General features: G+C 45.3%; 1 protein-coding gene across 1 annotated transcript; it reads right to left on the reverse strand.

Moving 5' to 3' along the window:
• Nucleotides 1-11301: 11301 nt before the first annotated feature.
• On the reverse strand, nt 11302-13783 carry LOC123060115 (uncharacterized). Its single transcript, XM_044482684.1, has 6 exons — nt 13552-13783; nt 12910-12989; nt 12536-12804; nt 12215-12410; nt 11979-12038; nt 11302-11619 (listed from the first exon to the last, which is right to left on the reverse strand). The coding sequence occupies exons 2-5, from the start codon at nt 12973-12975 to the stop codon at nt 11988-11990; spliced, it is 582 nt and encodes a 193-aa protein (XP_044338619.1). The 5' UTR covers nt 12976-12989; nt 13552-13783; the 3' UTR covers nt 11302-11619; nt 11979-11987.
• Between the last annotated feature and the right edge of the window lie 434 nt (nt 13784-14217).

A 14217-nucleotide genomic window follows, 5' to 3' on the forward strand; every position in this document is an offset into this window, starting at 1 on the left:
CGCGGTTGATGTAGTCGAACTTCTTCTTGCTCCGACCGATCAAGTACCGAACATACGACACCTCTGAGTTCTGCACTCGTTCAATGCAATGATGTCCCTTGCCCTCTTGATCCAGCAAGGTGTCGAGGAAGTAGATGAGTTCCGTCAGCATGATGGTGTGGTGTCGGTGATGGTGATGTGATCCACGCAGGGCTTCGCCTAAGCACTACGAAGATATGACTGAAGGCGTAAAGTATGGAGGGGGGCGCCGCACACGACTAACGATTGTTTTTGTGTGTTCTAGACGCCCCCTCCCCATGTATATATAGGTGGGAGGGGGAGGGGATCTGCCATGGGGCGCCCCAAGTAGGAGGAATCCTACTTGCGGTCCTATCCCAATTCGCCCCCCCCCCTTTCCTTATTACCACAAGGGGGAAAAGGGAAGAGGGAAGGGAGGAAGGAAAGGGGGCCGAACCCCCTCCTCCTTCCCCTATTCGGCCTCCTACCTAAAGGGAGGGCGCGCCACCCCTTGTGGGCTGGTTTGATCCCCTCTTATGTCCCATAAGGCCCATTATTCCACCTGGGGGTTCCGGTAACCCCCCCCCCCACGGTACACCAATAAATACCCGATACCACCCGAAACACTTCCGATGTCCGAATACTATCATCCTATATATCAATCTTTACTTCTCGGCCATTTCGAGACTCCTCGTCTTGTCCGTGATCTCATCCGGGACTCTGAACAACATTGATTCACCAAATCACATAACTCATATAATACTAAATCGTCATCAAACGTTAAGCGTGCGGACCCTACGGGTTCGAGAACTATGTAGACATGACTGAGACACCTCTCCGGTCAAAAACCAATAGCGGAACCTGGATTCTCATATTGGCTCCTACATATTCTACGAAGATCTTTATCGGTCGAACCGTTGTGACAACATACGTTGTTCCCTTTGTCATCGGTATGTTACTTGCCTGAGATTCGATTGTCGGTATTTTCATACCTAGTTCAATCTCGTTACCGGCAAGTCTATTTACTCATTCTGTAATACATCATCCAACAACTAACTCATTAGTCACTTTGCTTGCAAGGCTTCTTATGATGTGTATTACCGAGAGGGCCCAGAGATACCTCTCCGATACTAGGAGTGACAAATCCTAATCTCGATCTATGCCAACCCAACAAACACCTTCAGAGATACCTGTAGAGCATCTTCATAATGACCTAGTTACGTTGTGACATTTGATAGCACATAAGGTATTCATCCGGTATTCGGGAGTTGGATAATCTCATAGTCAAAGGAATATGTACATGACATGAAGAAAGCAATAGCAATAAAACTGAACGATCAAAATGCCAAGCTAATGGATGGGTCTTGTCCATCACATCATTCTCCTAATGATGTGATCCCGTTTATCAAATAACAACACCTGTCTATGGTTAGGAAACTTAACCATCTTTGATTAACGAGCTAGTCTAGTAGAGGCTTACTAGGGACACGGTGTTTTGTCTATGTATCCACACATGTATCAAGTTTCCGGTCAATACAATTCTAGCATGAATAATAAACATTTATCACGATATAAGGAAATATAAAATAACAACTTTATTATTTCCTCTAGGGCATATTTCCTTCAAGTTTGTTATGAACTTAATGCCTTAAGATGCATGCTGGATAACGGCCGAGGGTGGAGTAATAGTAGTCGATGCAGATGGATGTTCGTCTACATGTCTCGGACGTAATGCCTATATATTGATCATTCCATGAATACCGTCATAAATATATGTTTTTCTATCAATTATCCACTGATGATATGCTCATGAGAGAGATGCCTCTAGTGAATGCTATGGCCCCTGGTACATTCACTTTATATTTACTAAAACCCTAAAAATAATTGTTGTAATTATTTATCTTTTATTTTACTTTATATTTATCTACCTACCACTATCTGATTTAATCCTTACAACGAATGAGTACAAGGGGATTGACAACCCTCTTGTCGGCATTGGGTGCAAGTATTTGCTTTGTGTGTGTGCAAGTACTGCTTACAGGTTTTGTGTGGTGTCTCCTATTTGTTCAATAACTTTGGTTCTTAACTGAGTGAGGTGTCTACTATACTACATTACCTTTCCTCTTCGAAGAAATCCAACACCTATCACAAATAGTAGTTAACGTTGACGAAAACACTTCCATGACATGCCATTTATCATCATGGAAGTGGAGACTTCCATGACAATAAATGAAGTATTTTCATAGAACACGCCCGCGACAACACATATATGACTATCTTATCCTATCATAAAAATCATGATGGAAGTACATGCGTGACAAAAAACATGACCTATTGTAAGAAACACATATCATCACAAAAGTGTTTTTCAGTGATATGACTACTGTTGTCGGATGACTACTATTGTCGGCATGTCAGTTTTTTATTTATCTTTTGTAACAATTTTCGTGTTTGGTTGTGTGCATCTTGATTATGCAGAGTCCGGGTGTTACTCATCATGCTTTGTATCTGTTTGATGCTGCATTTTGAGTTAATACAAATGTCCTTTATCAAAAACATGTTCTGCATGAACTTTGGCGTGCAGAGCAGCACATGCCCTGTTGTAATATGCCAAGCTTGTTATGTTCGTAGAGGGGCATCATACCCACTTCCCAACATCAATGAGCTGTTCGAACAACTTAAAGGTGCTCAAGTATTCTCCAAGCTTGATCTCCGTATGGGTTATCATCAGATTCGAATCCGTGAGCAAGATATTCCCAAGACGGCTTTCAGAACTAGCTTTGGTTCATATGAATACACTGTCATGTCTTTTGGCCTCGTCAATGCTCCTCCGACTTTCTCTCGCATGATGAACTTCATCTTCAACGCCTACACCAATGACTTTGTTTTGGTCTATCTCGACGACATTCTGGTTTTCTCGAAGAACAAAGAAGATCATGCCAAACACTTGCGTTTGGTACTTGATAAGCTCAGGGAACATCAGTTCTACGCCAAGTTCTCCAAGTGTGAATTTTGGCTCGATGAGGTTCTTTATCTTGGTCATATCATCTCTGCCAAGGGCATTGCCATGAATCCTGAGAAGGTGTCTGCAATTGTGAATTGGGAACCTCCTCAGAACGTGAAGCAACTCCGTAGCTTCCTCGGTCTCGCAAGCTACTGCTGAAGATTCGTTGAAAACTTTTCTAAGATCGCAAAGCCTCTCTCAAATCTTCTCCAGAAGCACGTCAAGTACGTTTGGTCTCCGGAGTGTGACATTGCTTTCAACACTTTGAAAGAGAAATTGATCACTGCTCCAGTTCTGACTCCGCCTGATGAATCCAAACCGTACGAGGTCTTTTGTGATGCCTCTCTCCAAGGTCTTGGTGCAGTGTTGATGCAAGAGAAGAAAGTGGTTGCTTATACCTCTCGCTAGTTGAAGCCCAATGAGAAGAACTACCCCACTCATGATCTCGAGTTGGCAGCAGTTGTGCATGCTCTTTTGACTTGGAGACATCTTCTATTGGGAAGAAAAGTGGACATTTTCACTGATCACAAGAGTCTCAAGTATATCTTCACTCAGCCTAATCTCAACCTCAGGCAAACTCGATGGGTCGAAATGATTCAAGAGTATAATCCGAGTATTGAGTATACTCCAGGCAAGGCCAATGTGATTGTTGATGCATTGAGCAGGAAGGCTTATTGCAACAGTCTGATTCTCAAGCCTTATCAACCCGAGCTTTGTGAAGCTTTCCGCAAACTTAATCTGCAAGTTGTTCCTCAAGGTTTCCTCGCCAACCTTCAAGTCTCTCCTACCTTGGAAGACCAGATTCGCCAAGCCCAGCTTCTTGATGCTATGGTGAAAAAGGTGAAGATTGGGATTGCCAAGAGTCAACCCAAGTACAAGTGCTACCGCCTTGATGACAAGGATACTCTATTCTTCGAGGATCGAATTGTTGTACCCAAAGGTGACCTTCGTAAAGTGATCATGAATGAGGCTCACAATTCTCTCCTCTCCATCCACCATGGGAGTACGAAGATGTATCAGGACCTTAAGCAAGCTTATTGGTGGACTCGAATGAAGCGCGAGATTGCACAATTCGTAAATGAATGTGATGTCTGCAGAAGAGTGAAGGCAGAACACCAAAGACCAGCAAGTCTCCTCCAACCTCTTGCCATTCCAGAATGGAAGTTTGACCACATTGAAATGGACTTCGTGACTGGGTTTCCAAAGTCCAAGCGTGGCAATGATGCTATATTCGTTATCATCGACAAACTCACCAAAGTGGCTCACTTTCTGCCTATCAAAGAGTCGATCACTGCAGCTCAATTGGCGGAACTCTATACCTCTCGAATTGTCTCTCTGCACGGTATTCCACAGGTGATCTCTTCAGACCGTGGCAGCATCTTTACGTCCAAGTTTTGGGATTCTTTTCAGAAGGCCATGGGCACCAACATCCGCTTCAGCACAGCTTTCCATCCTCAAACTAGCGGTCAAGTCAAGCGTGTCAACCAGATTCTTGAAGATATGCTCAGGGCTTGTGTGATCTCCTTCGGCATGAAGTGGGAGGATTGTCTTCCTTATGCTGAATTCTCCTACAACAACAGTTTTCAAGCAAGTTCGGGCAAGGCCCCATTTCAAATTCTATATGGCAGGAAGTGCCGTACCCCTCTCAACTGGTCTGAAACCGGTGAACGTCGGCTGCTGGGTAATGACTTAATCACAGAAGCAGAAGAAATGTGCAAAGTCATTCGCGATAACCTCAAAGCAGCCCAATCCTGCCAGAAGAGCTACTATGATAGTAAGCACCGTGATTTGGCTTTCGAGATCGGAGATCATGTTTACCTCCACGTCTCTCCTATGAAAGGTACTCGTCACTTCGGTATCAAAGGGAAGCTTGCCCCTAGATACGTGGGACCTTTCAAGATTGTCAGCAAGAGAGGTGACCTCGCCTATCAACTCGAGCTTCCGTCAAACTTTGCAAATGTTCATGACGTGTTCCATGTCTCTCAGCTTCGAAAGTGCTTCAAGACTCCTGACCGCACAGTCAACTTCGAGGACATTGAGCTCCAAGAAGATCTCTCTTATCGTGAGCACCCAGTTGCTATTCTCGAAGAGACTGAACGCAAGACTCGCAACAAGTCAATCAAATTTCTCAAAGTCAAGTGGTCACACCATTCCGACCGTGAAGCTACCTGGGAACGCGAGAATCACCTCTGTTCTGAGTACCCGGCGTTCTTTCAGTCCTAGATCTCGGGACGAGATCCTTTCATAGTGGTGGAGTGTTGTAACACCCCGGATATAATTTTCCCAATTTGTACTCCAACTCTTGCCGTTTCCAGCGTTAAGTTATTTTATTTTCTCGGGTTCGGGTTTTTTGTCTCCCTGTATTGTTATCGTTGTCATGCATCTCATATCATGTCATCATGTGCATTGCATTTGCATACGTGTTCATCTCATGCATTCGAGCATTTTCCCCGTTGTCCGTTTTGCATTCCGGCGCTTCGTTCTCCTCCGGTGGTCATTTCTAGCTTTCTTTCGTGTATGGGGATTAAACATTTCCGGATTGGACCGAGACTTGCCAAGCGGCCTTGGTTTACTACCGGTAGACCGCCGGTCAAGTTTCGTATCATTTGGACTTCGTTTGATACTCCAACGGTTAACCGAGGGACCGAAAAGGCCTCATGTGTGTTGCAGCCCAACACCCCTCCATTTTGGCCCAAAACCCACCTAACTCTGCTCCATCATCTAGAGCGTTCGATCACGATCGTGTGGCCGAAAACCGAACCTCATTTGAACTCTCCTAGCTCCCTCTATGCCTATTTAAAGAACCCTTCGAATCCGGATCTTCTTCTCCCTCGAAAACCCTAAAAAATCCACTGCGCCGCACCGGACATTGTCCGTCCGGGCCGGACAAAACCGCCGCCGCCGTGCCATTGCCGGCCATCGCCGCCTCGCCCGGTCGCCGACCCGACCCGGCTGCCTCGCTCGACGCCCGAGGTCGTGCCTCGTCGCCGCAGCTACCCCGCCATCCGGCCTCCTCCGCCCACGCGCCGGCGAGCGCCTCCAAGTCCGGCGATGTCCTCCTCCGGCCGCCTCCTCCCTCCTCAACACCGACTCGCGGCGACCTCATCTCCGTCATGAACAGTGCGCGCGCCACCATCCTCGATCCGCGTGCCTCGGGTCAAACCCTAGATCTGGGGTTGTTTTTTTTCTGAAGTCCCTGATATTTCCGTTCCAAGTGCCCATATTCATCATGCTATATCTCCGCATCCGTAGCTCCGATTCATGCATATAGCATATCAAAATGTTCGACTCAGAGAGTACATCATTTCATTCCATTGCATCATTTTCATTTGAGTTCATCTTGATGCCTGAAATGCTATTAGAAGAGGGCTACTTGAGTTAATTGTCGGATCTGCTACTCCATCTTAGACATTTGTCATTTTTGCCATGATTATTATGTGCATGATATGCCCATGAGTTCTACATATGTTTTGTTAAGGGTTTTGTCATCTTTCCAGAGGTGCAACCCATGTATTTTTGTGATGTGTGTGGTGACTAGTGTAAGCTTGCAAAGTGAGACACTCGGTAATTCTGTTTTCAGGGACTTAGTAATTTCACAAAGTCCTAGAGCTGTTTATCTCATGATGCCATATGTTCATGTTGTTTCCTAGTGATCCGTGCCTCCTTTGAGGATGATCAGTAAAGGAACTTTGTTAATATTGTGGTGCTCTATCCATCCATGTCTTTGTTTGCAATTATGGAGCACACTAGGTTGAGTCAATCAAGCTCTACTTTTGCTACTTTGTGAATCTGGGCAGATTGTCAACTTGTTTGCAATTTTGCCGATGATGTTGTAGTTGATCCATGCATGCTATGCCATTGTTCTTGCCATGTCTAGCTTGCATTTTATGTGTTATTGATAGATGTATGCTTGTCTTGCTATGACTTGCTTCGTAGTGAGTGCATCAAGCTCGTAAACATGCCTAATTGAGTTATGTTTCAGCATGTGCCAGTTTTCACTAAGTCTGAAAACTGATTATGTTTTTGCTATGTTCATGTGCTTGTTAGTATATTTTCTGATCTCTTTTGGATCAAGGTCACTAAGAGACTTTTGTTAAGCTAATTGAGTAGCTCCATGCCATGTTCTTCTTTGCCATGTTCAGGTCCTGTAGCATGTTGTTTTGTTGCTCCGAAGAGAGCTACTTGGTCTGAAATTTTCAGACAAGTGTTAATTTCACTAAGTCTGAGATCTGTTTGCCATTTGCATTTTTGCCATGCTTGTTTTAACCTGTTAATGGATGAATTGGCCGTAGCTCAGTGCTAGACTTTTGTTAAGCATCTTGAATGCTTCCCTGCCATGTATTTTGATGCCATGTTTGAGTGTTGTAGCATGTTCATCTTATTGCATTTAGATGGTCACTTGCTGTAAATCGTAGACCAGTGCCATTTTTGAATCGCTTGCCATTCCCAAACCGTAACTCCGATTCCGGCGTTCTTTATATCGTTTTCAAGTGATTTCATCTCATCTTTCCAGTGGCACACTTGGATTTCCAAGTTGAGGCCAGGTTCATGCATTTCCTGTCATATCTTGCATATGCATCCCGCATCGCATCCCGCATAGCATATCATCTTTGCATCGTGTTGTTTGAGTTTGCACGTGGTTGATTGTTTTCCTTGTTGCTTGTTTGTCTTGTTTGGGTAGAGCCGGGAGACGAGTTCGCTAACGAGGAGCCCGTTGAGTTTGCTTTCGAGGATTCAGTCAACTCTGACAGCTTTGCAGGCAAGATGATCATACCCTCGAAATCACTACTATCTTTGCTATGCTAGTTTGCTCGCTCTTTTGCTATGCCAATGCTACGATGCCTACTTTTTGCTTGTCAGCCTCCCAAATTGCCATGTCAAACCTCTAACCCACCTTGTCCTAGCAAACCGTTGATTGGCTATGTCACCGCTTTGCTCAGCCCCTTCTTATAGCGTTGCTAGTTGCAGGTGAAGATTGGAGGCCGTTCCTTGTTGGAACATTTACTACTTGTTGGGATATCATTATATTGCCATGTCATCTTAATGCATCTATATACTTGGTGAAGGGTGGAAGGCTCGGCCTCTCGCCTAGTGTTTTGTTCCACTCTTGCCGCCCTAGTTTCCGTCATATCGGTGTTATGTTTCCGGATTTTTGCGTTCCTTACGCGGTTGGGTTATAATGGGAACCCCTTGATAGTTTGCCTTGATTAAAGCTTTTCCAGCAATGCCCAACCTTGGTCTTACCATTTGCCACCTAGCCTCTTTTTCCCTTGGGTTTCCGGAGCCCAAGGGTCATCTTACTTAACCCTCCCCCCCCCCTGGGCCAGTGCTCCTCTGAGTGTTGGTCCAAACTAGAGCCCTGTGCAGCGCCCCCTCGGGGAAACTCAGGGTTTGGTTTTAGTTGTACGGATTGCTCATCTGAGTGTGCCCTGAGAACGAGATATGTGCAGCTCCTATCGGGATTTGTCGGCACATTCGGGCGGTGTTGCTGGTCTTGTTTTAACCTGTCGAAATGTCTTGTTGTACCGGGATACCGAGTCTGATCGGAAGGTCTCGGGTGGAGGTCTATTCCTTCGTTGACCGTGAGAGCTTGTCATGGGCTAAGTTGGGACTCCCCTGCAGGGATTGAACTTTCGAAAGCCGTGCACGCGGTTATGGGCAGATGGGAATTTGTTAATGTCCGGTTGTAGACAACTTGAACCTTGGCTTAATTAAAATGAGTCAACTGTGTGTGTTACCGTGATGGCCTCTTCTCGGCGGAGTCCGGGAAGTGGACACGGTGTTGGAGTAATGTTTGCGCAAGTTGTCCTCTAGTTTCTCGCTCGTGCTTTGCCTCCTCTTCTCGCTCTCTTTTGCGAATAAGTTAGCCACCATATATGCTAGTCGCTTGCTGCAGCTCCACATATATTTACCTTACCCTACCTATTAAGCTTAAATAGTCTTGATCGCGAGGGTGCGAGATTGCTGAGTCCCTGTGGCTCACAGATTACTATTACACCAGATGCAGGTCCAGGTGATTCCGCTCCAGGTGACGCGTTCGAGCTCAAGTGGGAGTTCGACGAGGACTCTCAACGTTACTATGTTTCCTTTCCTGATGATCAGTAGTGGTGCCCTGTTGGGGGTGATCGGGACCATGTCGCATGTTGGGTTATCTTTCATTTTGGTGCCGTAGTCGGGCCATGAGTGTTTGGATGATGTATGTTATTTATGTACTTGATTGACGTGGCGAGTGTAAGCCAACTATGTTATCCCTTTACATTATCTTTATTACATGGGATGTTTGTGATGATTACCTGACTTGCGACATTTCCCTTCAATGCGATTATGCCTCTAAGTCGTGCCTCGACGCGTGGGAGATATAGTCGCATCGAGGGTGCTACACGTATTGATGAGAATCCCATGATAAGGGGACACGATCTCTGCTTTGACAAGACATGCCAGTGAAACCGCACCTCGAAATACGGAGCGGCAGGCTAAAGAACGGTTCAAATAATGGCCGGGTAGTGGCGTGATGTCACGCTACAGAAAGTTGTCAGCGGATTGGACTCGTGGAATATTATACTCTCTACGGTTGTGTGTGGTACCTGTTTTGCAGAGCCGGACATGTTTTCTTTGTTCGGAAGACTATGTTGGAGTGTTCGAAGAAGGAACCCACCTTGCAATGCCGAAGACAATCTGTGTGTCGGACTCATCGTCATTGAAGCCTGGTTCAGGGGCTACTGAGGAAGTCCTGGACTAAGGGGTCCTCGGACAGCCGGACTATATACTTGGGTCGGACTGTTGGGCTATGAAGATACAAGATAGAAGACTTTGTCTCGTGTCCGAATGGGACTCTCCTTGGCGTGGCAGGCAAGCTTGGCGATTCGGATATGTAGATTCCTTTCTCTGTGACCGACTTTGTACAACCCTAGTCCCCCCCCCCCTCCCCGGGTGTCTATATAAACTGGAGGGTTTACACTTCTAGGGTTAACGCTCAACAATCATAATCTCATAGGCTAGACTTCTAGGGTTTAGCCATTACAATCTCGTGGTAGATCAACTCTTGTAGTACTCATATTCATCAAGATCAATCAAGCAGGAAGTAGGGTATTACCTCCACATAGAGGGCCCGAACCTGGGTAAACATTGATTCCCCCGCCTCATGTTGCCATTAACCTTAGACGCACAGTTCGGGACCCCTTACCCGAGATCCGCCGGTTTTGACATCAACAGTCAGGCCACGTCTGATAGATCGGTTGGTGCCAACCATATGCTGGCCACAAGATGCAAGCATGGCCCTCTTCTAGGCCGCAGTTGGTGTCGACCATATGCTGGCCACAGGATGCAAGCATGGCCCTCTTCTAGGCCGCAGAATGCAAAATGTTCTTCTATTTGGTTATCCCTAGTGTGATTTGTGTTTATGCAAAATATCAAAACAGGACCCAATAAGATGGACCGCAAGTGAGGAGAGTCCTACCAGGGGTGTTATGCAAAATATTCTCCGGTTGTCCCCGGTGGGACCCTTGTCGACGTGGCAATGGTCAATGCGCCACATGAGTGGGTCAAACATTGTTTGGGCTGCTTGGGACCGGAGGTGAACCACTTGCAAACGTTTGGGACCCAAACATACAATTTTGAAGTTTTGAGACTAACTTGACATACGTCGAATAGTTTAGGACCTTTGGTGCAGTTTCTCTTTGTTTTATACTACTCCCTCGTACTAAAGCAACGTCAACTAATATGAATTGGAGGGAGTACCAAATTAGCATTCGGTGCATTCCAAAACATCACCTCAAGCTGTCCCACGTGTTGTAGGTACTCACTTGTTATGTGGTTTATGCTACACCGAACGAAGTTCCAACGGTTATTCAAGACGATGCATGCTGTTGGAGTGAGTGACCAAGGAGGTTTTTACCCAACATCGGTGGCAGCATAATCTTCGGATCGGTCCACCACTTCATTTGACATAGGCATAGTGTCGGTCCGATATGACTAATGTTGTCACCATGTCGGTTTTTTATTTATCTTTTGTCACAACGTTCGTGTTTGGCTGTGTGCATCTTGTTATGCGGACTCTGGGTGTTACTCATCATGCTTTGTATCCGTTTGATGCTATATTCTGAGTTAATAAAAATGTCATTTATCCATAAACATGTTCTACATGAACTTTGCTGCGGAGAGCAATACATGCCTGTAGTAATATGCCAAGCTTCGTAGAGGAGCATCATTGCCCTGTTTGGGCTGTCTAAAATTATATAGCAGCATTCTTCTACTGGTGCTGTTCATTTAGTTCCACATATAAAGAGGAGACTGCACTGCAATTAACAATGGAACGAATTAACACACGTTTAATCATATCATGTTTGTCTAACACACAGAGAAATTAATACGGTGACATAATTCAAACCGCAAGACAATAAGGTAGCAAAGTTAAGAAAGAAATAAGTAGTAGATCAGTATACAATCTAAAATGAGCAAAGCCCAGCCAATGACTAGCTACAAAGTCTAGGATTAAAACATTCCAGCATACTAACTATGAAACCTAGAACTACGCCACGCGCATGTCAACTTTTTTTAGGATAAATTCTGACAACTTCTCATGGTTCTTCCTCCCCAAGTTTCCGTCCAGTGTTCAAGTCCTGCATACAAAGAGTATATTAGATCTGGAAGAGGAAAAAAATGGTGTCATACTTATTTACATAAACGATGACAAATGATTTTCTCTGTGTGGGCACGCAGCAGGTGCTTGTCAAAAGTAATCGTTGTGCGTGCACTATTTAGACTTCAGGTTAAGTTAAAGCGTACATTTGCAAACTTGCACATTTTTGTTGTTTTGAGATAGCTTACCACATGTATCATACTAGCATGGATGCCTTTTATCTATACTTCCATATACAACACTCGTATTGAATACAGGACGATTTGGTCTTAAACTAGTATCAATTGACATACAACGGTCTTTCTTATGAGAATTTGAGAAAGGGCACCCATACATTACCTCATCGTACTATTGGCCCTTTGCGACAAGCATAACCAACCCAGCAGTTCGTACTTCGTTCTAACAAATGTATGAAATGGAAAGGTTATAAATCAGTCAAACCAAAAAACATACTTATTAGATACTGCCTCCGTCCCAAATTACTTGTGGCCCAAATGGATTTATGTGAGCGAGCGACAAGTAATTCGAGGCGGAGCGAGTATAAAACATGTTGCAATAAAGTTCAAGGATTTTACCAGGTCTTCGTCTCCACCAAGCCACTCTATTAAGAACTCCCTTATATGTGTGACAGGAACAGCGTATACCGATGCATGTGAAGCTCCGGCAAGCACCCCAACTACCCTGTCTATCCGTGGCAAAATAAGAGGTGAACCTGATGCACCTTGCTTAGATGTACAACTGCAGGTAAGCGACACTTCATCTGGTTCATTGCTGCAATAAATAAATATTCTAATGATTAGCACGAGTAGAGACAAAAGGAATTTTCATGCTACATTATACTACTAGTACCATGTTCTAGTAAGTAAGAGATACTAAGTATCGGAAGAGTGCATTACGTTATTTGACCAGAATACGTCCCTGGCTCTAGAATAGTAGCAGAAGAACCATCCAATGTGGTATAAGCCAGCGCAACAACATTCCACCCAGAAGCATATGGTGGGTCGAAGAACCTCAGACAAGTCACTGGTTCATAGACATCTTGAGCCCGCAGCCAAGCAAGATCCCGACCCTCATCAGTACGAATTATTCTTGCATTGTATCGGCGTGGGATCAATCCGTCGGAGTTGAAGAAATAAACAGCCATTGTTCCACCCACGGGAAGCATCTTGACGACATGTTGACATGATACTATGTCACAGATGGTTTTATTGTTGCTGACAATAAAGTCATTGCCTTGAAAAACATTGTCAGTAGCGGTATGGAGACGCACCACAGAGAGTTGATGGTCTCTAAACACCCGCTCGCACCATAAACCTTCATCCATGACATCGGACATGTTTAGATGTCAACCTGTAAAAAAAATTGTTCCAATGAACAATACGTACATGTTAAACACACATGATGTATGCATAAATCTATTACTTCCTCCGTTTTTAAATATAAGACTTTTTGGATATTGCATTATGGACTACATACGGATGTATATAGACATATCTTAAAATATAGATTCACGCATTTTGCTCCGTATGCATAGTGGAACCTTTAAAAAATCTTATATTTAGGAACGGTCTCCGAATCTGTTCATGAAGTAATGCAAGTGTGATTGTATGCATCTACTGGCTTTTAAGTTTTAAGTGATAAGCCAGAGCACATTAGCTAGCTAGCTAGCTGCGGATGTTGCTCCATGCGAGAGCGAGCCAGATCTGCACGGCACATGTGAGCAAATAAATCTGCAGCGCTGGCGGCATACCTACATACGTGCGGCTGACGAGCAACGCCCCTACCTGCAGTTGAGCGGTCGTCAATGAACCGCCGGCCGGCCGCTGGCTATCGATCTACTACGCCGTGACTAGCAGGTACCAGATCGGTACAGACATTGGCTAGGTACAAGGAATCCAAGGCAAGGACTTACCGGACGTGTGCCGTTGGCAGCAGAGTAGCCGGGCGGGGATTGATGCAGGCGCACACACGAAGCCCGCCGGCCGGCCGGAGCAGTTGACTCGTTGAGCTAGCTTGTTGTGAGATCCAGGAAGGAGCACCAGCATTATTGAGTGGGGATGGGAGGCTGGCTAGATATTTCCCAAGTGGTGGTACGGCGGAGGAGTGGGTGGAGCGCCGCCGTCTAAGGAAACGCGGTACTGTAGCTGCTAAAGTGCCCTGCCTCATTTGCCGTTTGGGGAAGAAGGGGCTGACAGTAGGCCCCCCTTCCTTCCAACATATTACAAGCTTTTTATTTTCTTTTTCCTATTATTAGAGAGAATAGATGAGCTCGCGTGCGTTGTGCCCGCAAAATAAGGCATTTTTGTTTTGATATTTGCTAATGAGTGTACATTCTTTTCTTTAGGGACAGCTAATGCTTATGATGTTTTGGTCCTAAGAGCATCTATATACGGCGTCCCAAACCCGCCTCAAACGCTCGGACGGACGGCTTGGCCAATGATCGGTCATAAAAAGCGACTCAGACGGGCTTCTCAAACTGGCCTCAAACGTCTGAATTAACCGGCACCCCTCATATACAGCTCAAATCTGGAGCGGATATGGGGGCACCCAGGCGCCCCCGGACGCGTCCGTCACGTCG

This window comes from Triticum aestivum, chromosome 3A (assembly GCF_018294505.1).
Source record: "Triticum aestivum cultivar Chinese Spring chromosome 3A, IWGSC CS RefSeq v2.1, whole genome shotgun sequence".
In the NCBI taxonomy this organism is placed as follows: domain Eukaryota; kingdom Viridiplantae; phylum Streptophyta; class Magnoliopsida; order Poales; family Poaceae; genus Triticum; species Triticum aestivum.

Bases quoted from the DNA above. Each gene is read 5' to 3' on its own strand.
- LOC123060115 (XM_044482684.1), bottom strand. From the start codon at position 12,975: ATGTCCGATGTCATGGATGAAGGTTTATGGTGCGAGCGGGTGTTTAGA. The intron at 12,411-12,535 runs GTAATGCACTCT...TATTTATTGCAG, and splicing joins ACGTATTCTGGTCAAATAAC to CAATGAACCAGATGAAGTGT. The intron at 12,039-12,214 runs GTAAAATCCTTG...TACATTTGTTAG, and splicing joins TTGGTGGAGACGAAGACCTG to AACGAAGTACGAACTGCTGG.